Genomic DNA, 27,424 nt, shown 5'->3' on the forward strand with positions numbered 1-27,424 from the left:
AGCTACCACCGCCCGGCCATTTTCTTAAATGAATTATGAAGATATTGTAAGTGTCTTGAGAATCTTCTGGGTCTGTATTTTCTACTTTTTTCTTTGAATTTTACCTCCTCTTCAGTTGTGACCCTCCTGAGGTTCCTATCTGACTTGACTACGTAGCAGTGTAAGGTGGGGGATGAAAGCTAGCCTGGACAGCTACACAGACCGTGGACTTGTTCTTTTGAATATACATCCCTCATGATGTAGCACCATCTTCCACCCCAGTGCTCCTTCCAGTTAGTCTAGTGGCTTTTAGACTTCTTTAAATCACATCTCTCCTTCACCCAGGAAGAACCATGCTGTTTTGACAAATACCAAAATATTTTTAGTGATCTTACTGCCTTTAGCTAAGACCCTAAAAGACATTTCTTCCCCCCACCCTTGCATTCTCTTTAACCTTTGTAATTTTTCTTCCTTTAGCTTAAAATAACAACAACAACAACAACAACAACAACAGAAACTGTGGTACCTCTTTTAAGCAGCATCCTTCCCCTGTGTTAGGATTTAAGAAATATTGACTATAAAATACAAACTGCGACTATTTAGTATTTTCCTATGTCATTCAGAATTCACATATGAGACATTTTTAAAGACTATGAAAATGACCAAAAAAAAAAAAAAAGCCATTTTGACTATAGTTTGTAGAAGTTATAAATTAGATGCAACATCAATGGGATAGGATTATCCACACAAAAGGAAGCGCTTTCCCTTCAGCGTTCACTTGAGTTACCATTTGTATGTCAAATACAAAGCCATGCAGGGGAAAGAGGATTTAAAATACAAAATTCATGCAAATATTGTTAGTTGGCTTGGGGTGAAGTCATCATCGGTTTTTTGAACTGTCTGTAGGGACATGGCTAGACTTTGTTTGCTAAGTTTAAAAATAAATCGTAAACATAAAAATGAGGGTATTTGTCTCAGGATTACTATTGCTCTGATCAAACACTACAACCTAAGCAAGTTGGGGAGGAAAGAGTTTATGTGCTTTATGCTTCCACCTCACTGAAGAATGTCAGGGTAGTAACTCAGATAGGACAGGAACCTGGAGGCAGGAGCTGATGCAGAGGCCATGGAGGGTGCTGCTTACTGGCCTGCTCCTCATGGAACCTAGGATAGCCGGCCAAGAGGTTTTCCTACCCACAATATGCTGAGCCTCCTCCATCTATCACTGATTAAGGAAATGCCCCACAGTCTTACCTGCTTACAGTGATGTTCTGGAGTCGTTTTCTCTATTGAGGTTCCCGCCCTTTGGATGACTCCAGCTTGTGTCAAGTTGTCATAAAACTAGTCAACACAATATTGCAATAGGGCCAGACATGACTGATGGGGAAAATGTGTCCCTTCCTTGTTTGTACCTCTTTTCTCACGCTGAAGCAGGAGAAAGCAGTGCTGGCTTTGTTTTAGAATAAAGCTTAATTTGAAAAATTTTAAATCCTACGTTATGAATTTTCATCAAGTAAATAACGTTTTCTTGGTAGAAAATACTGATTTGCTTTTTAGAAACTAAGACTCAGAGTGGAGAGTAGCAGATAGGAATTTTGTATAGGTATCTTATCTCCTCTCTCTCTCTCTCTCTCTCTCTCTCTCTCTCTCTCTCTCTCTCTTTCTCTCTCTCTCTTTTTCTCTCTCTTTCTCCCTCCCTCCCTCTCTCTGTGTGTGTGTGTGTGTGTAGGACTCCCCAGAACTTGAGTTAGGCATGGCTTTGAGCTGAACCTAGATCCTCTGCAAGAATACCAAGAGCTTTCAGTTGCTGACCCATCTCTCTAACCCTTTGTACCTTTTTTTATGATGAATAATGCATTGTAGGCAAACAGAAAATGCTTGATACCCAGTGAAGTATGAATAGGCCCATTTCTAGATGGTCCACAATATAAAATACTTTGCAAAAGCAAACGTGTGATTTTCATGAGGTCTCTGGATTATTCAAACCTGGATATTTATTATGTCTCTAGGCAAATCACCTGGTTTGTAGGTACTAGAATGTGTGACGCTCAGTACTTCCATCAGTCTTGTCTAAGCTCTGGCTCTACCTAAGTTAGGAAAGGCTGTGGCTACCTAACTTCTTACTAAGTGGGGAGGTGGCAGAAACTGAAGATTCGTCTTTCAAATTTGACATAATTTGACATAATTACCTGATATAAATATATCCCATGGTACCATTGCAAAAAGAAGTGTCTGAGCCAAGCTCCATGTCTAAAATACCTGCAGTCTTTTCTTTTCCCTATTTTTCTTCCTTCCTTTCTTCCTTCCTTCCTTCCTTCCTACCCCCCCCCAAAAAAAAAACTCTGTTAAAATACAACAGAATTACTCTTCTGTGGAATTTTTCATGTGTTCCAACTATGAGAATGCCCCGTCACCCCAAGACTTCCTACTAGCTAAGTGGAATTTCAAGTAAGCAGTGTTTTGGGAGTAGAGAGTGGTGTCATGTGGTGGAGACGGTGGGACTGAGAGAAACAGTGCGTCGCCTCCAGTGAAAAATGCTCTGAGCTTAGTAAAGGGAGGCTTTCAACCCAGCTTGATACCTGCTACAGTTAGAACTCGGGCTTTTCTAAGTTAGACACAGACGATGAAAGGAAATGGACTTTATGGGACTTTCACAAAAAGGCCTCAGCCCTCTAAGCATATAGATTCATGCCTTGAAGTTCTGCCCAGTTGTGAGTAATACAGGCAAGCCACTGGTTAAATGGCCTGAACTGTTCCTGGAAAGAAAATCTTGCCAAAGCTCTGGACTTTCCTAGGCATAGAAATAGCCATTACTAAGACCTATGCTAATGAGCTAACCCTAGCTGCAGAGTGCCAAGCTGCTGCTTCTCAGCTACCCCCACTGATTATAGATAGATGATAGATAGATAGATAGGTAGATAGATGATTGATAGATAGATAGATAGATAGATAGATAGATAGATAGATAGATAGGTGATAGGTAGATAGATGATTGGTAGATAGATAGATGATAGATAGGTAGATAGATGATAGGTAGATAGATGATTGGTAGATAGATAGATGATAGATGGGTAGATAGAAGATATAGATATAGATAAATAGATATATAAATGTAAGATATATAAACATCTTACTATATGCAAATATATTAACATGATAATACTATAGTCATCAAAATGCAGTAAGCCCTTTATCAGCAAGAAAAGGTAAACCAGATTGCCTGACCTGTCAGCATTATTTTACCATTAAAATCTTGGAAAGGAGAGATTGTTAAGGCTCTGAATTTGGAAAATAGAATTTTAATCCAAATATTGTGTTGTTTTCTTTTCTCCTTGTATCTAATATTGCTCCATTTTTTAGTACTGTAAATGTAATGGTAGTGGTGGGTGTGTGTGTTTCTAGGCCCCACCACCAGCTAGACAAGCACTCTACTATGAAACTATACCCCACCCCCAATGCAAATATAATAGCAGGAAATTCTTTGCTTTGTATATGCTAAACACATGCTCTCAGGGATTAAACTCCCTTTTGATATGAGCTAAATTCTGCAAACACTGGTTTAAATAGCTTATATTTCTGCTGGGACAACTTGATGCACAGATAAATAAGGACAGTGTGTGGGCTTCATTTTGTTTATTTGCAGTAGAAAGTGTCTGGCATTGGAATTTGGGTGTGGTCCTGGCATTTGTGTATTTGTATGTTTCGGGGAAATAAAGGTACAGAGAAACACTTGCCGTTGCCTATATAAAGACTAACTCGCTACAGCTGACAGGTTATAAATACTGCACGAGACCACGTCTCATGCACCAGCATCTGTTTCCTTCATTCCAAGATCAACAAAAGGCAATAAAGATGGATGTGGAAAATGGAGGGAAGAAAGGCCTCCCCTTCTGGCAAATCCTTAACTACTCTAAGCATTTTTCTTTTCCAAAGCAGAGAACTAGGTGGTATAAATTGAAACATTAAAAGGACAAGCCCCTTAGATTCAAGGGAAAACTAGTTAGCAAGGGTAGATTTAATATTCAGTTGTAGAAACTGACCTTGAAATAATACATTCAAAAGAACTGATTCATTTTATACATATGATGTATTCTCTAGAATATACATTGTCTCACATCTTAGAGACCAGTTCAGTGTTGTTCTTCTTAGCTAGTGCTCTGGTGTGATTGTACTTTGTCTTCCAAAGGTCCCAGTGCTCAAAACTCAGTTGGTACTCAATGTAGCAGTATTGAGAAATGGTCAAATCTTGATCAAGCAGGGCCTATATAAGGAGGTAGTTGGATCTTGGGGCACCACTCAGAAAGGACGAGTGCATATCTCCTTGGAGTGGACAAGGTCTAGTGGGGCTGGATTGGTCACAGTAAAGCCATCCTGAGAGTTGGACTTCTTTCTGGGACTCACTTGATACTCTGCATAACCCCTAGTTCGTTTGACCACTTAACCATGCTCCGCGGCAGCCCAAGCCCATGGGCAGTTGCAGGTGTCTTTTTTAGCTGGCAGAACTGTATTCGGCCTTGGATACATGTTAAAACAACACAAGAAGATGCTTTCTACCTTTTGCAGCTATGAGACTATTATAATACATTTTTCAATAAAGTATCAACTTTTCCAAAGGAACAATATTTTAATAAGGAACTCTGTTATTTATAAAGACTTACTGTAAAGTAACTAGTAGATAGAATCAAAACTATTTCTCAAGACCAAAAATGTGGCCACAAATCTTGTTAATCATTTGACTCAGTAAAATTTTATTCCTAGCCTTTAAAGTGGGCCTTCTCAGGTTTTGCCTGTGCTTCAATCTTTTACAAAGTTAATCCAGATACTTTGAAAACACAAGTTTTGCCATTAAATATTGTATCTCAGTTTTTTTTTTTTTTTTTTTTTTTTTTAGGTTTTATTAGTTAAGACTGTTGTGTGTTTATGGAAGCATCCGTTTCTTGAACAGTGGCCCTGGTAACATGAACATGTCTCCACGGACATGCAGGACACCTTGAACCACCCCCCAGAAGAGACATCCATGTCCATCCAAGAAACACACTGAGAAACCTCACTCCCTCATCTCTGCTTCCTCTAGCTACATCTATTTCCCTTTGAAATGGAACTTGCTCTGAATAGGGTGGCTTCACAGATAACTGTCTTAGGTAACATGTGATACCCATGGTGAGAAATGGGCAGAGATGTCTCTATAAACACGTGATCAGCTGGGACATATTTTTGTTCATTTGGAAGCTGGTTTAGAATGTTTACAGTTCTCCCCAAAGATGTCAAGGTGTCCTCTTTGTTCATGATGAAACTGTTCATATTATCAAGGCCATTTACAAACACTTCCATAAACACACAACAGTATTAACTATCATAACTTAAAAAAAATTGAGGTACAATTTTTGATGGCAAAACTTGTGTTTTCAAAGTATCTGGATTAACTTTCTGAAACACTGAAGCACAGGCAGGGCAGGAATCTAACCAGAATAAGGGGGTAGTTAACATTAAGTAGCTTCACCAGAGAAAGAAGATGAAGTGTGGAAGACCTGTTGCTGCCCCTTGGGAACTCGGTCTCAAGGAATTACCAGACATACATATGAACTAAGTGCACAAAGGCGATGCTCTGTGGGAGAGAGGTTCGTGAGAAAGTGTCTATGGCTACAATATCTGAGGCAAAACTACTGATGTAGATGGCATTGCCAGGAAGCTTAGAATGGAGTGTGTGATTGTTTCCCCCCCCCAAAAAAAAAAACCATGGTCATGCTTTGGACTGACTGCTAGTACCACCGGGGATGATCGTAGGAGATCCCAGATAAAGTGTTCAGTCATCTTCGGCCTCATCAGGAGACCAGGTGCTTCTAAGTGTTTCTGAAATCTTCGGTATCATCTCAGAAAATGCTTGTATTTGGGCTATGTGACCTCTGCCTCCTTAGTCACGGGACTCACTGTTGTAGCCCACAGCTGCATACGGACTCATGGCCTCTGGCAAACAGAACACCTGGCAGCAGCTGACAGTGCTGGTGATTGGAGTTTTTTCCATTGAATTAATTTCTTTTTTTCTTTTTTCTTTTTTTGGTTTTTTTGAGACAGGTTTTCTCTGTATAGCCCTGGCAGTCCTGGAACTCACTCTGTAGACCAGGCTGGCCTCGAACTCAGAAATCTGCCTGCCTCTGCCTCCCAAGTGCTGGGATTAAAGGCATGCGCCACCACACCTGGCGAGTTAATTTCTAATGTTAAAAATAGTGATTGATTTTGATGGTCTTCATGTGTTAAAGGGAACAATGTCAGTTTCCACTCACATGTGGAATATGCGGTGTCCTTTCTAAGTAAATTTATTTTCTAATAAAAGCATGTTAATCAGCTACAAGAAAATCAAAAGGATGGTAGGTAGAAAACAAAGCATGACAGTGGTATTTAAAAGACCAGGCTGAAGATGTGGCCAAAATGGATATTGTATGGCGTTAGATGGATGCTTTAGAGATGGAAGCATTCTGAGGGGAAAGGTGAGTAGAGACGTTGACAGAAGCCTGGGAATTGGGGGGGGGAGGGTCTAGATGTGTCCTCTTTGCCTGTTTTGATGGACAACCTGAGAACAAAGTGCTAGAAGCTCATGAGTCACCAAGACCTTTATCCCAGGCTCTTGTAAAGTGACTCATATTGGTGTGAGACCCTGGCCATTCCAGTCAGAGATGAGAACTCATACACCCACAGGGGCTAAGGAGTTACCCGTACTACCACCAACACACACACAAACACACACACAGAGCTGTCAGAAAGGCTAGGGTTTTTGTTGTTTTGAAGAAGTAGAAGAGTGGAAGAGAAAGAAGTACTCTCCAAATTTTTAATGACTTTTTTTTAACTAATTACAAAACCAAAAAAACTAAAATATTACGGGAGCCTATTTTGGTGGGTACGGGAACATGGTGGAATTAAATCCTAGGGATGGTTGTTCAAAATGTGGATATAATGAAAAAAAATTTAATGGTAACAGCGTAGATTTTATGTTAAGTGAGTTTTATCTGAGCTGAAAAAAGCAGAGTTTGGTTCAACTGAACATTAGCAACTATCAGCTTTCTAAGTGGCAAAATCCCTAAGTTTTACGTGGAGGAATTTGCTACCCACTGCTTTTGGTGCTATCACAGCAAGGACTTGGGTTGTGACCCTGGGTCGACCTCTGAGCCGTCCCTCTCTCTCTTCCATCTCTAGAGCAGGGACTGATGAAAGAGTTGGGAGGGCAGCGTATTGCAGGACAGTGTGGGAGGGAGCGTGATGAAAGCTACGGAGCGGGGGAATGGGAGGGGACTGACAAAGTATCTAGGAGAAGACATTTATTTTGTTGATATTTGGCAGTAGGTCATAAAAATGACCCGTTTTTGTTGTGTTATTTGCCAAAGTTTATTTTACCCTGATATCCACCATTAGAGAAGTAATTTAGCTCCAAGACAGGCGGGTTGATGTATTCAGGGGATGCCTTCCAGTTCTTATAAGGGAGGACTGTGATGGTCTTTTTAAGCTACTTGCCTTAACTGAAAAGGATGAGTGTAACATACCAGGTCTGTGTCGTCAGCGTCTTAGCATTGTGGTTATTTTAACTAAACTATTTGTCTTTCTGACTTGATGGGGGTTTATTATTTTAAATTCTAAACATAATTTTAACCCAGCCAGTTTCAATATAGGGAAAAAAGTTAAAACATTTCCTAATTTGTTCTTTCTCAACAAATTAAGGTATGTTTGTGCTTTCTTAGGTTTCTTGCACTCTCTCTCTCTCCCTCCCCTCCTCCCTCCCTCTCTTTCTCTCTCTCTCTCTGTCTCTCTCTTTCTGTATATGTATGTCTGTGGGAGGGGCATATATATGTGTGTATATGTATCAGGAACATGTGTGTGGACGTCTGTGTGTACCTGTGTATGGAGGCCAGGGTCAACCAGGACCCATTCACATCGTATTTTTTAGGAAGGGTCTCTCATAGTCTTAAAGCTCTCTGAATAGAACAGGCTGGCTGTTCAGTGAGCCCCGGGGATCATTTTGTCCCTATTCATGAACATTATGAAGTTCTAACTACAACTTTTTTTTTTTTAATGTGGGTTCTGGGGATAGAACTCAGTTCCTCATGCTTGTATGACAAGCACTTTAACAGCTGAGCCATTTCACCCAGACCCTAGGTGATTTTTTTTTTGCGAATAATTGTAAAGAATATGCCTTTTTATAGTTACACAGCACAAGCACCCTAAAAACAGAATTAATATCATCTCTCGAGAGTGTCGATGTTCAGTAATCCCTACCAATTAAAAGTACTTCCGATAGATGTTTGGTTTTTGATGCCTGTCTTTAGTTATTAAATTACTGGAATATTTTTTGCAAAAGATGACATTGAAATCCACATCGCCTGTATAAGTGCTGTTGAAGTAGCTATGTAACCAATAGGAAAATGCATCATGGGAAGCCACTTACTTTAGTTCTGTTTCCTAGAGACAGTATCCATGTCCTGTTCCTCCCCGGTCCTCCTGCCTCTTCCCTACAAATCCAGAAGATACAAGCTAGAGATTAACCTAACATTTATTATAGCAAGGAATAAAGTATAACCGATCACAAGGATTTTACTCTAGAAAATAGAAGGAGATAAATACACAGATGCCTACTCCAGTACGTGCTGGACAGCGTGGTCAGGAAAGGTTCTGTGGGAGTGGCTTGGGGGTTCCACCTTGTGCCTTCCTCATAGCATTCCTCAAATGTCGCCTTTTCAGAGAGGCTTCCCCTGCCTACCCTGGATGAAAGGACATACTATCTAATTTACGCCCTTCTGTTTTTATACGGCCCCTGTCATTACTTGGCACTCATGCGCTTGCTTCTGCCCTGGGTCTTCCTTTAGAATCTGAACTTCTTGTGAGCAGGTGTTCTGCCTGGCACGTGATAGACACACAATTTTAAGAAAATCTAAAAATTTAAAAAAAAAAAAATGAGTGAGTGAATGAAGTCTTTCTTCCCACCTATAAATTCATTTACTGTTTAGGGTTCCGCATTGATGTGATGACACTCAGTTCAACTTCCTCCTTTATAAACTTGGCAAATTTACCCCCTCTCTATGACCTAGTTAACACATTGTATAGAAATGAGATGTGGTGCTAAAGATAGCTGAAGTGTGTGACTGTCTTCATTACTTTTCTTATGCTGTGAAGAGATATCATGACCAGGGCAACTTATAAAAGAGTTCTTTCTGTCTTACAGCTCCAGAGGGTAGTCCATGACCATCCTAGTGGGGAATGTGGCCCGCAGGCAGGCAGGCAGGCAGGCAGGCAGGCAGGCAGGCAGGCAGGCATGGCTCTGGAGCAGCTAAGATCTCGTATTTCATACCTAAGCACAGACAGGAAGAGCACACTGGGAGTGGTGTGGGCTTTTAAAACCACAAAGCCCACCCCCAGTGACACATCTCCTCCAACAAGGCCACTACTGCTAATCTTTCCCTAACAGTCACACCAACTGGGGACTGCATTCAAATCTGTGAGCCTATGGCAGCCATTCTTTTTGTTTGTTTGCTTGTTTGTTTGTTTGTTTGAGACAGGGTTTCTCCATATGGTTCTGGCTGTCCTGGAACTCACTCTGTAGACCAGGATGGCTTCAAACTCAGAAATCCGCCTAAGTTTAAGAATACTCTTGCTTCTAATTGTCTTAGTCACTGTTCTGTTGCTGTGAAGAGACACTGCGACCAAGGCAACTCTGATGAAAGAAAGCACTTAATTGGGGCTTACAGAGTCAGAGGTTTAGTCCGTGATCATCATGGCAGGGAGCATGGTGGCACATGGGTGGCACATAGGCAGTCACTGGAGCAGTAGCTGAGATCCGCATCCTGAATCTGAAGGATGAGACTGAGCCTCTGCCTGGGCCTTTGAAGCCTCAAAGCCCACCCCTAGTGACATGCTTCCTCCAACTAGGCCACACCTACTCCAGTGAGGCCACACCTCTTAATCCTTCTAATTTTTTCCAATAGTATCATTCCCTGGTAAGTAAGCAATTCAAATATATGAGCCTATGGGGGCCATTCTTAATAAAACCACCACACTAATGTATAAGCACATTTCTAGACAGGATGTATTTCTTTTCTTTGCTCTGATCAAACTTTACTATTGATCTAGAGGGTGTATTCAGATGAGTGAGCACCCTGAGACAGGGAGTGTATTTCAAGTTTTTATTCAGACTTTGGTGGTGGTTGGGCCTTTTCTCCATTGCCTAGGGTCCAACCTCACAGTCTAGTTCAACTGGCTAGTTTGAAAAGAATTAGTGCACAGGAAACGATGGAAGAACGGGAACAGGTCACTGCCCCAGGGAGAAAAGGGTCTCTGCTCTAGGATGTCAAATTTCTATCACAGAGCAGTTGACCTTTGTTCACACAAAAGGTTTACTGGGTGGAGAGGATTAAGACATTTGCATAAAGGTGGAGAAGATTAAAAAAGATTAATTCTTTGTCCTAAATATAAGTTTTATGATATTTTGATAGAAAAGTCTCGAATTTAATATTTCTTTTTTTGTTTGTTTGGTTTTTTGGTTTTTTTTCGAGACAGGGTTTCTTTGTGTAGCCCTGGCTGTCCTGGAACTTACTCTGTAGACCAGGCTGGCCTCGAACTCAGAAATCCGCCTGCCTCTGCCTCCCAAGTGCTGGGATTAAAGGTGTGTGCTACCACTGCCTGGCTTAATATTTCTTACAAAACTCTCTTTTTTGTTTGTTTTTCAAACATCCTTTCAAACTCATTAAGGCGAAGGCTCTTTTTTCTGTCTTTTCTTGGAGTAAGGACCCACAGTAGGGAGAAGGACCTGTTTGGTAATAACTCGGTAAACCTGAGTTAGGACCTTAGTTCAAAGAATTAGTTATTCCATCATTAGCATGTTTTAAGGTGGCCTCTTCCTAGTATGAATCCTTTGCTAGGAGATTCCTGGTGACATTGGAATGTGATGTTTGTACCCTGGCCAGTGATTCTATTCTCTGGATCATGACACATTTTCTCTTTACAGGCCTTCATATCTACTTCAACCTTCCACCTTCCTCCACCTGCCCCCCCAAAAAACCATTAGAATCACTTGGGACCAGATCAGAGATGCTGGGCAGGATTTTTAATTCCAGACTATTCAGTAGGAGTTCCAGAAGTTGCCCTAAAATCCAGTCACATCTGTATGGTACAAGTTGAGGTCATCACTCAGAAGGCCAGGGGACCCTCCTTCAGAAAAGTGGGGCCACAGCTTAGCTCAAGAGGACCATTGTCATGTCAGAATGTGAGCATCTTATGCACAGATCTTATGGTTGTTTAGAGAGAAAATCAGAAACAAAGATTTTGATATTTATTTTCGTAATTTTCTAACACTCACTTACTCCCCAATCCTAAGAGCAGCACTGCTTTATGCAGACCCAAAATATAGGGGAGTCCAGGCTCCGAGGTTTGCGGTGCTTCCTAAACCCTCCAAACTAAGGGGGTCTGCCAGGGTACACAGAGCTGGAGAGAAAGGCAGGCAGCAGGGAAAGAACTTCTCAAAGAACCCACTGTGGGGAACACTGCTTCTGAGAGCCTCCAGAGGAAGACGTGTATTTATCACAGGGCCTCAGGGCGTGGCTGCATTGATATCTAAAATAAAGTAGCTTACTCAAAGGCTCTAAGTCTCCTCTCACCATTTGCTTACCCTCCACAGGTTCATCCACAAGATGTTGGTTGGCATGGCCATAAGATGCTCGACTGGTATTTTAATGCAATTCCTGGGAAAGGTTGGGACCAACATTTTGGGAGGTTGTGCCAAGATGCATATTTAGGAGATGCTCAGGGTAAGGCCAGTAGGGATACTGCTCCTAACCATGGGCTTGAGATGTTCGTATGGGAGATTCAAGATCATTTGCTACCAAGATTGGATTTACTAAATATGGCCACTCTACCAACAAAGTAGCTGCTATTCAGCACAGTTTGGCCAAAGATGGAGAGAAAAGCAATGGCTTAAAAATAAAAACAGAAAGTGCGTCAGTGTTATATAGATTTATAGATAAAACATAAAGGATTGCCCACCACATGTGAGGCCCTGTATTTGATCGCCAATACCACAAAAAGAATGAATCTATGTCCCATTTATTGGGTTACGTTCTTAGCCGTGGAGTAGTCATCTAGTCAGTTTTACATAAATGATTGGAAGATAGTTTCATTTAATTTCAATCCTATATATAGGACTTAGGCCCTCTTTGAATTGTTCCTGGAAAAGGCTTATTTCTTACTCTCCTAGCTGCATTATCAAAACTGAGTATTAACAGGCTTTCTCTTGAAAACATTTTCTGTGGATTCCAAGCATGAATCAACATCTCTATTTCCATAAGACTTTGAAAGGGGGTGCTATTCACGGAGTCTTGTTTTCAGTGTGATCCTGTGGTCAACATGTGTCTCTTTGGGATTTTAAGTATAGTATTCTAGGAATGTACCCCAGAGCAGTGTGGAACCTTTCAACTTCTGAAACTAGAGTCCTGGAGACTCCGATGCAGTTGGTGCAGCAATTACCAAGCCACTTCCACGCACTTCTGATATCCGTGGTGCAGGATACAGAATTCTGTCCTGAATACCTGTTGCCTCTCCTTCTCCTGCCAAACACTGCCTGAGAACTGAGAAACCCAGTAGCAAGCATTTCTAAGGCCCCGACAAGAGCACAACTGTTTATGTTCTACGCTACTACTACCACCACCACCAGCCCCTTAAAATCCATACTTTGGCTTCTGCTTTATGCCAATGAACAGAGTTTTTAATGCTTCAACTGACCAATAGGAGGTCTCTGTGTTAGCTCTGGAATATAGTCACATGTTTCTGTAAGGCGAAATCTACTTTTCTTTGGAGGCTAAGCATCTCTGGAGAAGCCTTCAGCTCTATCCTCCATCCATCATCTCATCCAAAAAGGTACTACTGCTCACTCTCTTCATGGCTGTTGCTTGTTGTTATGGACCTTCTGTGGCACATCCCACTCATGTTCCCATCATCCCTCCTGTGTTCCCATCAATTCCTCCTGGGTTCCCATCAGTCCCTCCTGGGTTCCCATCAATCCCTCCTGGCTCCGATCAATCCCTCTTGGGTTCCCATCATCCCTCCCGCCTCTGTGAGTATGAGTGCCTAGAGAGAAGAGAAATTGCTACTTAATTTTGAAGACATGGCATCTGGCATGTTACAAACAACACAAGTCTCCGTTAAATGGTATATTACACCTGTTAATATTCTTTCTTCCCCCTTCACTTATGCCTGAGCCATTCTATACCAGAACTACACCTTAATGACGAGCTAGCAGTCATAATGATGACGATAATTACACAAATTCACCCGATTACCTGACAGCACATGCACTTCATGTGGATTATTTTTGTTTAAACTCCACTTGCTGATAATGAAACTGAGGCACAGAGGAAGTAGGCAATGTGGTCCAGTCTCAAGGACCCCCAGGGAATGATGCAGCTTCTGGCCCAGGCTCCGTGGGTCCAGAAGCTGTGCCTGCATCACTGTATTGCCTAGCTTTGCCTACAGCCTGCCCTGCCCACCTGGCCCACCTGTATTTACAGTGATCTCTGAATCCATCCCATCAGTTTGTTAGCCAATTAATTATCTTAATTGATTTTAGTCTACAAATTTGTTCTTGGGTCCTGTTTGAAATGTGGTTGGACAACTTATAATGTTATAGTAATTTTTTACTGCATGTATATTTGAGCATCTTCAAGGGACACCTTGGTATACATTCCTTCAAGAGCTATTTAACTAGAAAGACTCATCTTCACACCACCAATATGATTCCCCTTCACTTCTTTTTGTTGTTGTTGTTGTTTTTCAAGACAGGGTTTCTCTGTGTAGCCCTGGCTGTCCTGGAACTCACTCTGTAGACCAGGCTGGCCTCGAACTCAGAAATCCGCCTGCCTCTGCCTCCCAAGTGCTGGGATTAAAGGCATGCACCACCACCACTGCCCGGCTAACCTTCACTTCTTAAAAACTAGTATTTTTTGTTTGGAAGAAAACATGGTCAATATGTTTATAGGATTCTCAGGAAATGTCTTATAAATATATGAGTAAATCCTTAGTTTTGCTCCTTTATTATTCATGTAGGAATAATTTACCTGAGGCAGCTACAGTTCTCTTGTCTTAGGTGTAATTACTAGTAGCTTCTATTCTAAGGTGTTCCATTTGGACGATAAATTATATGATAATCTTAGTCACAGTACTTGTTCCTCCTCTTACACATTTCATCAAAGACTGAAGACCTTGCTTCCTCCCACCGCTTATGGAAGACTCTTACTGCTGTTGGGGTAGTAGGCAGCAAAGGTGAATGGCCATGCTCCTCAGCACATCGTCATTTTATATCAGTTCCGTGTAGAATTGCGAACACCTACCCATTACGCATCCCTTCGTCGCTCAGACGTGACATTTCTTAAGAACCACAAGCCTTAGTCTAGGTGTGGTGGTGCACACTTGTAATCAGTCCCAGCACTTGGGAGGCTCCCGAGTATCAGGCCAGCCCGAGCTGTTGCACAGTGAAACCCTATCTCAGAATCAAAGAAGAGAGGTGGGGGCCTTTAAGACTTCTTCACATAGCTCAGGAGCCATTCGTATAGTTGCTCATCTATGCAGGGGCAGATCTAGGCAGAGCTCTGAAAAGATGCCAACAATCTCAGAACAGTTGTTGCCTCTTGGAGAAGGGTTGAGACCAGAGCTGCGCAGCGAGGGAGGCCAAGCCGAGAGACTTTCACTTGATTTGTTTAGTCTTGTTCATTGTTTTGTTTGTTTTTAGGTTAAACTCCGTATCTTAAAGCTGACCAGGCACATCCTGAAAACACAAGGTGGACCCTTTCCTCTTCTTTGATTTCCCTTCCCTTAGAGAGGCATCATTATGTCCTCCTTGGGTGTTTTCAATATAAAACATTTTTTTTAAAAAAAAAAAATATTGTTTTTCTGTTTATGTACATTTCAAATGTCCCTCTTCCCGGTTCCCCTACCACAAAACCCTCATCCAATCGCCCCTCCTCCTGCTTCTATGAGGGTACTCCCCCACCCACTTCTGCCTCACCACACTAGCATTCCCCTACACTGGGGCATCGAGCCTCCACAGAACCAAGGGCCTCCCTTCCCATCGATGCCAGATAAGGCCATCGTCTGCTACGTATGCGGCTGGAGCCATGAGTCCCTCCATGTGTACTCTTTGGCTTTGGTTTAGTATAAAACATTATTTCTAAAACTCATATATCACATGAGTCTCTTAGAGAACAGATTACATGGGACATGTCAGCATTCAGACTCATCTCTATAACTCTGTAGCCTTTTGAAAGTATCTGAATTTCAGTGACGCTCCATCAGAGAAAAACTAAATTTCCCTTCCCCAGCAGGGCTGGTTGCAAATAGCTTCTTGGCTAGGGACTTTGTGTCCACTTCCCCTTCTCAGGGCTGGAATTTTGTCTGGTTTGAACCTGTGCAAGCCTTGCGCTTGCTACCCCAGTCTCAGAGTTCAGATGTGTGTCTGGAAAACACTGTTTCCTTGGAGTCCTCCACCAGCTCTGGCTCTTACTGCCTGTCTGCCTCCTCTTCCACACAGATCCCTGAGCCTTAAAGAAAGCTGTTTGATAAAGGTACTAAAACCACACTCCACGACAGGCCCTGTGCCTAGCAACAGTTGACCAACGCAAAAGGAACTCCATGTTTTTGAATGGGCTTTTATTTTGGTATATGTACATCTTGCTGGGGTTTTGTTTGTTTGTTTGTTTTGATCTTTGTTTTTGTTTTTGCTTTTCTTTCTTTCTTTCTTTCTTTTTTTTTTAGAAAGAAAGCGAAAACATGAATGTCAGGTAGATAGGGAGATGAGAGAGATCTGGGAGGAGCTGGGGGAGGGAAAGGAATATAATCAAAATATAATGTATAAGTAAGCAACTCACCTGGAAATAGATGTAGTAATAGCCTTCCTTCTAGGACGGATGTGAAACTCCAATAAGATAATGTAAGCTCCAGGGACAGTACAGTAAGAATTGTTAAAATGATGGCTGCCCAGTTAACATTCTAGCATGGCAGGGAAAGAGGCTCATAGCCCCAGCTCCTATATGAGGAACTATGGAGAGGGTATAGCTTCTGTGGGAAGGAAAATCAAAAGCTGTGGCTCTTGGTAGGTCAACCTACCAAGATGCTTCCACACCCAGAAGTATCAGGATAGCACAAAATGTAATGAGGTGTTATAAAAAAAACAGAAACAAAAAAGGGGGGAGCATGAAACTGGGGGGCATGGGAAAGACTGGGAGGTGAATATGATTAAAATGCATTGTACAAAATCCTCAAAGAATTAGCAAAACCACTGTTTAGTGGCGGCTACTATTATCATTGTCTATTTTTTGGTATCTCCACTGTGGTTGTTACCTAAGATGATGTAATGGATTCTTATGGCTATATATATCTTTCCCTAACTTTGGACAGCCATAAAATATACTTGTTTTTCTAACTTTCGTCCTAACATTTATGAAACTGACATTCTTTGAGATCCAACCATACTGCTTTATCTAAACACCACCAATTTTTCCTCCATTTCTGGAGCCAATAGGGATGTTGCGTTAGAGTTTATGCCAGCAATAAGGCAATAAAGGGCTGGAGTAATCCCTAGAGAACACTGATGGGAAAAGGCAGAGATGGGTCTAATGACAGGACATTTAAAAGAGTTGAAACAATTGGCATTGTCTTTTGTATATGTGTGTGCATATTGGTGTATCTGGTTACATGTTCATGTCTGTGTGCATGTGTGTGTGTATGTGTGTGCAAGTACAAATGCACATGTAGACACACCTGTGTGGAGTCCAGAGGGCATCCTGAAGTGTCACTGTCAGGGATGCTATCCACCTCACTGGTCTGGAACTTTCCAAATGTACTATTCCGGCTAGCCAGCAAGCCCCAGGACCTCTCTGTCTCCCTTTCTCCAATGCTGGGGTTACCACACATGGCTTTTTCACATGAGTTCTGGGAATCCAATGCAGGTCCATATGCTTTACCCATTGAGCTGTCTCTCTGGTTTGACATCTTCAAAATCATCCCAAAATTCAGTGTATGAATAAGAAATTAACCTCAGAAATCATGACGAACAGGTTCGGTGTGGATGCCTGTGATCATCTAGGGAAAGCCGCATTCTTCATACTATCTTCGGGCCTTATCTTGTCTTGTCCACAAATTATCAAGTAGAGGAGAGGAAAAGAAATGACCAGGAGGGCACAGTGTGTTGACTTGGTTCCTCTGTTCAGACGATCTCTGCCTCTGAAGTTCCTAGTCACACCAGGAAAGGTAGCTGAAGTCAGGGCTTCACTTGTAGCCACTCAGGAGCCTAACACACTGATGGCTGCTTCAAAGTTTGTAACTCAGTGGATCTCACTTCAGTCCATGCCATCTGTAAATGTGCCCCTACACACACACACACACACACACACACACACACACACACATACACACACAGAAAACTGAATTTTAAAGAAATTAAATTGCACCCAGACTTACAACCCAGCTCCCTCCACTTTGGGCCCCTTGTTCCGGTGCACTGGCTTCCTGTTCCCTACGTCTCTGCTTCTCTGAGGCCTTGAAAGGCTGGGCCTGCAGTGGTGATGCCACAGTGTGGCTTTCACTGTGGCTTCAGTTTTGGTTCACTTCCTTTTTGAGATGCCCCTTGTTGTGCAGCTTGGCATGCATGTTGCTACCGTGTCTCCTCTCGCCCTTGTGTGGTAGGCATCCTTTCTGTTCTCCGAGGACTAGTCTCCTCACCCAAAAGAACTTTCCACTACCTCTCTGTATTCCTGCGGGCTGAATCTGCTGCCAAGAGAGATCGAAACCCTTCAGAAATTACAAATTTTCTTTCCGAAGGATTTTAAATATGTTACTTATATCTCAGTGTGATCATGGAAAAGGTAATAGGAGTTGGTGTTAGGTACACCGCATGAGGTCTCTGCTTTCACACAACCATCTGGTGTTTTCTGTGTCTCGGTTTCCATGCTGCTAACAGGAGTTGACTGAACCTGACCAAATGTAATTCATCGTTAGAGTATCGAGATACATCCGGAGCTCGATGTGTTATGCTTTCCATGCAAGTCTGCAGAGGAGCCTTTCCGCATAGGCAGTGTGGCCGCTCCATTCGGTCCATGCTTATTAATCTTTAGAATGACCCTGGGGAGATTGAATCAATAATCTCAGCTCCCTGGTGAGGAAACTGTCCCAGCAATGCCACTGTGCAGTAGCTGAGCTGCAGCTCAGTCGTTCATTAGTGTCAGAGCGTGTGGGCTGGTTAGGTAGTCTGTGCTTTTCCAGGAGGCTGGGGAGAAATGTCACTGTAAGGGCTCACTAGTACACAGACCATTCATACTGCAGCCTTTTTTTTTTTTTTACTTTAAATATTTTTGCTAAGCAAAAGCTCCAGTGTGTATTATTGGAAGGTGTGATTTTTCAGATAATTTCATGACTCTCAAACACAAACTGGATGTTTTGAGGATTTTTCTTATCTGAGTTAATGAGGGAGCAGGCTCAGCTGTTAACACTTTACCCTTAGGACAATCCTAAAATATGCAAACAGGGCTCACCACGGACACTCCACTGGGAAAATTTTATCTGCCCCTCCATAAGCAAGAGGCATTTTTCCACCCTATCAGTTTTCAAGCAGTTTTTTGAATTGCACAGTAGTGAGGGAGATGAAAGTGGTCTGTAAGGGCTTGACACCAAGTCCTAGCTGCTGCTAAGAATGTGCCCAGAGACAGACAGGCGGCATTTCCAAGTCACCATTTTCTCTGGTGTGCATCCTTTATGTGGCCCTTTAAAGGAGCACCTATGCTTCTGGATTACATGTGAGATATGGGGTGCATAGCTTGCCTTGGTGTATGTTGCTGGGTTTTAGCCACCTGGCACCAGGAGAATACATGCACACCACTGTGCATTTGAGGATCAAGCTAAGGATCCAGGGTTTATCCATTCTCCCAAGATAGCAATCTCTGGAATGGGCTCTTGCATCTGAAGACATGAATACAGTTTGTGTTGCGATGCCTCACGCTTGTCCTCTCTCCGACTACGGGTGTTACTTCTGACCTTTGCAGGGCCAGCTGTCCTCACAGTTCATATATAGATATGCAGCTCCTCCTGGCCACAGCCTTCCCCCTCTGGCCCTGCCACTTCCCTTGCCTCCCCTCCCTCCTCTCTTTTTCATCTATTTTCATTTCTTCTCTGTCCTGTTGGTTCCCTCCTTCTGGCTTTTCAGTGTGGAGGCTGCTGTCAGGGAACAGAACCGGATGTTCTCTCCTGGAACACCACCTGACCCCAGAGTGGGGAGGTGGACGCTTAGCCCGCTGGTCTCCCAAGACAGCTTGATTCAAACTAGTTTCCCTTTTCTTCCTTTGTTTGTTTGTTTGTTTCTTTCTTTCTTTCTTTCTTTCCTTCTTTCTTCCTTCCTTCCTTCCTTCTTTCCTTCTTTCCCTCCCTCCCTGTCTCCCTCTCCTCCTCCTCCACCTCCTCCTCTTCTTCTTCCTCCTCCTTTTCTTCTTCCTCCTCCTCTTCCTTCTCCTCCTCCTCCTCCTCCTCCTCCTCTTCTTCTTCTTCTTGTTTTTAAAATTGTTTTTTGTTTTTTGTTTTTTGTATTTTTGGTTTTTTTGAGACAGGGTTTCTCTGTAACAGTCCTGCCTGTCCTGGAACTAACTTTGTAGACCAAGCTGGCCTTGAACTCGTAGAGATCTGCCTGCCTCTGCCTCCCGAGTGCTGGGACTGCAGGCATGCACCAACATCACCCAGGTTTCTTACTTGTTTCTTATACCCCAAACTGCCTTCCCCCCACCAAGTCCATTTACACTCGGAACTATTCAGATACAAGATAGCTGAGGTTTTGTACTGTTTGTTTATAAAGACCATTTGAGAATTCAGCCCAAAGGCTAGACATGCTCTCTGAATGGTTTTCTTCCACCCTTCCTCATTCTGGGTCCACTGGATAGAATTTAACTGGGTAATTGGAATAACGTGTATATATAGTCAGCAGTCAAAAGTAGCAAGTATAACAGACCTACTGAGTGAAAAGACTATGTGTTTGCTGATAAATATGTGACGTGACTTGAGTCCTTCATTGTGTAATATTAGCAGCTGTAGGGCATTCTTGTTAATTTTTAGAAAACTTTGAATGCTTTTCACTCATTGATAGTATCAAAAGACGTTTCTTCTGTTCTGAACACGATTATTTTTTCTGTGCACACATAGCTCAGAATATTTTTACCATCAATATTTATCTCTAACTTTATGATTGTTGGTGGTAAAACCAGAAATCCCTAAATATTAGTTTGTTTTACAGAAAACACTGCTGAGGTGGACTGTTCGATTCAGTCTAGGAGAAGGAGGGAGGCGAGCAGATAGAGTAAGATGTGCTCTATTCTGAAGAACAGTCATTTCCCTCAAGACTAGGAATGGGATAGGACCTCACGCATGCTGGATATGGTGTCGGGCTTTTTCTTCTGCCAGCAATTTCTGTCTGTTTCCAAAGCAAATGAATCCGTCTTAATTGTAAACAGCTGATCAATATTCTCAGTACTGTCTCCTTGGAAAATATCTACGCACCTCTCAATTGTGCCCAAGAGCATGCCTTAGTGTCTCTCTCTCTCTCTCTCTCTCTCTCTCTCTCTCTGTCTCTCTCTCTCTCTGTCTCCCCACCCCCCTCCTCCTCCCTCTCCCTCTCCCCTCCCCCCTCACAGACCAAGCCAGAAGCAGAAGTGGGCCAGTGTGACTAATCTCTGCTGCAGTTCAAGTCAGAAATATTAGACCTTGCTTATATTCAAAATATCTGTATTATTGTCTCCTGATATATACAATAAATCTTTGTGTACAATAAATCTTTCCTCTTTAAAGAAAACTAATTTGCTGATTCTAAGAGAAACCACTTTCTGAAGTATGCTTACATGGTGGGGAAACCCACATGTTTAGTGAGTTAAAACAAGTGTCTGTTTCTCTAGGTTTTAAAATAAGCAAACAGAAACACCCAAATAGGTGTTTTAAGTTTACATTTTTCAAGCCAAAACATTTTCCTTGAGAAGTACTTAAGCCCGGGGAGGAGATGGGAGAAACCGGTGCTTGGCCAAGCCCGGGACGTGGCACAAACAAACTGACAGGTAGGGGTCTGCTTTTGGCGAGCTTAGAGACCAAACGGAGAGGTGGTAACAATTAGGTAAATACTGATTTAGAAACTGGGAAGTGTGATGGTTATCAAAGAACTTAAATAGAACCTCATTTTCTCATGCAACGTTCTTCAAAATGCCCTGGCCGTGGTGTGAGAAGACACTGGAAGGAGGCTAACTTAGATGGCATCTGCAGAGATGGAGGGAATTGCATATGATTTAGATATGGATACATGGTAAAATGGAAAAGAAAAACTGGTAATGGGCTGAGAAGGGAGAGGATGAGATGGTGGATGGTTCCCAGGTCTCCGATTTGAGCATCGGGCAGGAGAGATGCCATTATTCGAGGTGATAAATAGTGGACAGGGAGCATTTTACAGGATGGGTTAAACAAGGATTCAATTAGGGGCCCAGTGTGTCTGAGATGCCTGCAAAGTTTCAAAAGAAAACCGTCTTAAATGGTTTTGCAAAACGAATCTGGAAAAAAAGTCAAGGCTGAGGGCTGTGGGAGTTGTTGGCACATGGATGCTATCTGCAGCCATGGAGATGATATCACACACGGGTGAGACTAGACAGAACGAGAAAAACTAGGTCCGGGATTAGCTCTGAGATGCGCCAGGCCTTTAAGAGAGCTAATGGATTTGACAACGAGCCTGAGCAGGCGAGGCTAGCAGCAGTTAGTGTCCAAGAAAGAAAACAGTCATATTTTACGATCCCAGACCACATATCCTTGGCAAGCAGCTGTCAGCCACAACCCCTGCTTGGCTCAAAACAGACTGAAAAATAAACCCACTGAATGCAAGTCTGCCTTGTGAAGAGGGAGCAGGATGCACTGAATTGATCTAAAGAGTAACATGGAAGTGTCACGTGGAAGTTCTGGGAAGAAAGGGAAAGCCTCAGAGATCAACTTCCATGTCTGGGTTATGACTCGGTTACAGTAAATGAGGGATGATCTTGCTTAGTCTGCAGGAGGGGCTTCTCCTCCCGGGCTTGTAGGAAGCTGAAATGCTGTGCTGTAGAAGTTCTTGCTTCTCTCTATGTTTGAAATGGAATGGGATGTTGAGATTTAATAAGAAAAGTAGCTTGATGAGCTACATACGAAGATGCAGGTTCAGCCTTGAGAACTCTCTCTCTCTCTCTCTCTCTCTCTCTCTCTCTCTCTCTCTCTCTCTCTCTCTCTCTCTCTCTCTCTTTGGTTTCAGTATTTCCCAACAGAAAGTGTGTCTATCTGGGAAACATGACTGTAGATTCTCGATGGGGTGTTTGTAGGTGCCAGTCTCTAAATATTTAAACACAGAATCTTTATATAAGATAAGTTTCTGATATCTAAGTAATTTGTTATGTGTCTGAGGACGACAGTGTACCTCTTCCTGTAGAAACTAGATTTGTTTATTTGTTAAGGTCTGCATCTGGAGTTATAGCACAAAAGAGAGTCCTTGGCCATACTGCGGCAATATTAACTGCTACCGTGAGTGTGTGTGTGTGTATGTGTGTGTGTGTGTGTGTGTGTGTGTGTGTGTAGGATTTCATTACTGTGAAGTAACACTCTTTTGCAAATCAATGAAGAGACGAGAATACAAATATATTACTATTAAAACACAAAATGGAAGCTTGGAAACCCTCTTGAAGTTGGTCTATTCCCCCAGCTTTTCACTTTCCTTTTCTCTCTCAAAATGCATTTCAGTTCTTCTTCTGCAGTCTCACTTCTGTAACTTAATATCAACAGTTGGGAGGGCTCCGTATCTCATGCCACCAGGACATCCTTTCAGTAGATACACAGCATTGTATGTTCCCGGGTCAGCTCTACACGCTGGAAGCCATTCTGTAATAACCTGCATGAGACCACATACTTGCTTTGCACCCAGACTTTAAATATAATGTTGATTCTCTTTGTCTCCACCTTACATCTAGCATGAAACTTGCTTATATATGTCCTCCTAGCCTGGGCTTTGTAGTTCTGCTATTTTGCTTCCTCCTGATGCTAGCTTTTGTCCAAACAAATCACTTTATATCATCAGTGCCCTAAGCTGTTCCTCTTCTTTTACTAAGTGGTTATACACCAACTGCTTAGAGACCAACTTCAAGAGGGTTTCCAAGCTCTATACCATTTGTGTTTTAATAGTAATATATTTGTATTCCCGTCTCTTCATTGACTTGCAAAAGAATGTTACTTCACAGTTGGTTATACTCCAACTGGAGTGTAACCTTCCAAAAAACATTCCACTTTTTCTGGAATGTACAGAGAGAACAGAAATGTCTGTATACCCAGAGCACAGTGGTCCTGAGACCCTCAGCCAGGGGAAGAAAATGGAGAGCCCTAGACAAGCATCCATATTGCAGCCAGCACACAGAAGGGGTAATCATGAGAGAGTGAAGCTAATGTTGGTTGGTTAATCGTTCTCACTGCTGGGCTCTAAGCTAGAAGCATTTCGTATGTCATTAATCAGTAATTCATGCAACTCTTCTGTGTACGTTAAACATCTGCCAAATGAAGTTACGAGCATTCCAAAAATCGACTCTGGGGATCAGCTTTTCCAGAGTATGTTGTGCATGTAGCATGTTTCGTTGGCTCATTTTAAGCTTATTTCCTCGAAACTTAAAAGCAAGAGTGGACCAGGAACAGCAGCCGACAGTGAGGTCTCTCTGGAGTGTAACCTTCCAAAAGCTGACATCTGGAAGGGAGATTCAAAGTGGGTGGGATGGCTGGCTGGGAGAGTGATGACCGATGGCTTAGGCACTTTAGGCTTTCTGTAGCTGGTTCATAAGACAGTGCTCTCCTTCGGGTTCGCTGGAGTAAATATGCCACCTCACTCTGTATTATGGCCTTGTTATTTATCCTGCTTTCATTCAAATGACTTTCGTTAAGTTACCTAGGTTTGCAGCTGCCTAGAAGAAGGGTTTACAGTTGCCTTAAAATTTTATATAATTAAGCTAAATAAAAAGGCATAAAGGTTTGCTGCGTCATGAGGCATAGTATTTAATTTTTAGATTTATTTTTACTTATATGACTATACATACGTCTGTGTGAGCATATGCTACGCATATGAAGGTGCTCAAAAGAGGATGTCAGATCCCCACAGAACTGGAGTTACAGGCAGTTGTGAGCCTGCCAACATACTTGCTGGGTTCCACATAAAGATCCTCTACAAGAGCAGCAAGTGTTCTTAACCACTGAGCCATTGCCCTAGCCCCCAAAACATAATATTTTCAAATCCAAGGTTCTTTTCCAGAAATGCCATATCAACATTGTATCAATAACTGGGAAACAAGCAGTAAATAGTGAAGGAATGCAGGGGAAGTACTCCCTAATACTTGGAAGTTTGTTTGGTTTTGTTTCACTTGCACTTAACTGATCTTTTGTTCTTTCTACCCTGTCCCTTTCGGTTTATTCTACAGTGGCTACAGATGTCTTCAATTCCAAAAATCTGGCCGTTCAGGCACAAAAGAAGATCCTGGGTAAAATGGTATCCAAATCCATCGCCACCACCCTGATCGACGACACCAGCAGTGAGGTGCTGGATGAGCTCTACAGGGTGACCAAGGAGTACACCCAGAACAAGAAGGAGGCAGAGAGGGTCATCAAGAACCTCATCAAGACGGTCATCAAGCTGGCTGTCCTCCACAGGAACAATCAGTTCAATCAAGACGAGCTGGCATTGATGGAGAAGTTCAAGAAGAAGGTGCACCAGCTCGCCATGACGGTTGTCAGCTTCCACCAGGTAGAATACACCTTTGACCGCAACGTGCTGTCCAGGCTGCTGAACGAGTGCCGAGAGCTCCTGCATGACATCATTCAGCGCCACCTGACCGCCAAGTCTCACGGACGGGTTAACAATGTCTTTGACCATTTTTCAGATTGTGATTTTCTGGCTGCCTTGTATAATCCCTTTGGAAAGTTTAAACCTCACTTACAGAAACTTTGCGATGGCATCAACAAAATGTTGGATGAAGAGAACATATGAGCTTGCGAAATAAGATGGTGACCAGCCATGATTTATGTGAAGCAGAGCACTGATGACTCATAAAGAGAAGACAGAGCATCTTTTAGACACCACTTGGATTTCAGAAAGGCTTGGCCCCATACGACCTGTTGTTGTTGTTGGACATTAATAGTAGTACTTCTGTGTGGCTTGTTGAATTTGAAAGAAAGAAAAAAGCGTGTTGTCAAAAATTCTGGCTGAAAAATGTCTTAATGAATGGCAGGATGTGGGGAAAATGGACAGTTGTTCATTCAGATGTCGAGGGATACAAAGACAGATGAGTGTGGCCCCAGGCGCTGGCACTGGTGTGTTTTAGGGAAATCGTGTTGGTGGCACGTTGAATACTTCTAATATGTATAAAGCTATGTGTCTTGACTCACCTTGATCCTTTGCTATGTCTGTGTATATCTCTTAAAATGCCAAGAACCTCTCTTTGCTGTCATTGATCCTTTTGAAAGAATTTTGCTTCTTTGGTTACAGATTGCCATCGATCTCCAGGAATTAAATCTGAGACAGTCAGACCCAGTGCTCAGGAAAGCAGGAAGTTGCGCATCTGAAATCATGACTGTGGAAATGAACAATCTTAGACATCATGAGCAATGTCCATTGCAAGAGTGTGCTTTTGAAGCCGAGTTCTACCTTTTAGTACCATCCGTGATACTTAGGCTCTCAAAACTAGTGGCATGATAGTGCCTTGAAATACTTGCTTAGGGCGTAAGTTTGATGTCATCTTGAACATGTACTGACATGTTCCAGTATTAACATCCATTTCACCTGTAGGAAGAATAAATCTCTAGATTGGCTTTGATATTGAGACAATAAAATGTAAGTAGTATTTCAAAAAGAAAAAAATTTCTTGAATTTAAAGATGAACTCATCAGACTGATTTAGGGGTAAAAGGGTAGAAAGGATATTGCTAAGTAACATAAGAAAGATGCATGCATTTCAGTGTGTAACGGGGATTGATGAATAAAAGATGCCATTTTTTATTTAATGACTCGGGTTTTAGATTGTGTTCTTTGGTTTTTCGAGGAGTAGACTGATGACCGTGTCTGTCTTTGGTGCTTGGAGTGCCATTTCTCTATAAGTTTTGGTCTGTGGATAATGAAGTAGACCCTTGCTTATTGTGTAAAAGAGCTAGAAGCCACCTGGGAAGTAACAGACCCAACCACTGGCACTAAATATTGGCAGTGCCACTAAGCCTGTCATCTGCCTACCTCAAGAATATTGACAGTGGGATAAAAAAATCTACCAGCAAAGATCCCACCAGTGAAAATTCCAGAAGTTAAGATCTGCTTTGACCCCCTCATAGATTAGAAGGAAGTGGTCAGGTTTCTCTGAGACCCAACTTTTTCGATAAAGATAAAGAGCAATAGCAAAAATTATCTATGCTTGTGTGATATCAAATCCTGCTTTGAGCTGGAAGTATAATTCTTCCCTCCTGGAGCCTCTGGATGATCCTAGAGGTTATAACACGAGCGTGATGGCTGCATTACTGATGATTTGGACTTCATAACTGCTAAATGACTCATAAACGGAGCTCGGCAGCCTTCCTTAACCAACCTCAGGGAAGCTAAGAGTGTGATCTCATGGGAGCCACTGATCTGACACATCTTCTGCTCTACCCAATCCTGCACAGCAAAAGTACAGATAGTGAAGTGCTCAAGAGCTCAGGACATGACCAACAAAACTGAAGACCTTGGGGAGAAATTTAGAAATATCTGCACATTTGAGCCATACTGATGGACCTGTAGGGTAGCGGCACAATGCACATGCAGACAGTGGCAGCATCCCTTAGTTTTGTATGTCAGTGTCCTCCTTAGGGTCATTGTTGCTATGATGAAGCACCATGACCAAAAGCCAAGTTGGAGAGGAAAGGGTTTCTTATTCTTACAGTTCTATATAAAAGTTCATCATCAAAAGCAGTAAGGATAGCAACTCAAACAGTCCAGGGACCTAGAGGCAGGAGCGGATGTACAGGCCACGGAGGAGTGCTGCTTACTGGCTTACTCCCCACAGTTTGCTGAGCCTGCTTTCTAATGGAACCTAGGACTACCAGCCCAGGGATGGCCCCATCCACAGTGGTCTGGGCTCTACTCTCTGAATCACTAATTGTGAAAATGCCCTACATGCATGACTACAGCCCTATCGTATGGAGACATTTTCTCAATCGAGGCTCCCTAATCTCTGATGACTCTAGCTTGTGTCAAGTTGATATAAGACTAGCCAACATACCCAAGAAGGCATAAAAAAAGAAGAATCTGTGGAAAGTTAATTTGAGAACATGGAAGATGTCCCTAATAGAAAATGGCATATAGTATTTGTATCTAGCGCCTGTGTATCTTCCTATATTTA

The 27,424-nt window shown here is 42.4% G+C and overlaps 1 protein-coding gene across 3 annotated transcripts in view; it reads left to right on the forward strand.

The window, feature by feature from the left end:
• Nucleotides 1–26,066, forward strand: part of Tnfaip8 (TNF alpha induced protein 8) — a 115,300-nt gene extending 89,234 nt beyond the window's left edge. For all 3 annotated transcript variants that reach the window (XM_031365663.1, XM_031365662.1, XM_031365661.1), the window contains exon 2: nucleotides 24,486–26,066. In XM_031365663.1, the coding sequence (XP_031221523.1) occupies nucleotides 24,486–25,051 (566 nt within the window). In that variant the 3' untranslated portion in view covers nucleotides 25,052–26,066. The remainder of the gene's footprint in view (nucleotides 1–24,485) is intronic.
• The last annotated feature ends 1,358 nt before the right edge of the window (nucleotides 26,067–27,424 follow it).

This window comes from Mastomys coucha, unplaced genomic scaffold, assembly GCF_008632895.1.
Source record: "Mastomys coucha isolate ucsf_1 unplaced genomic scaffold, UCSF_Mcou_1 pScaffold13, whole genome shotgun sequence".
NCBI classification, from domain to species: domain Eukaryota; kingdom Metazoa; phylum Chordata; class Mammalia; order Rodentia; family Muridae; genus Mastomys; species Mastomys coucha.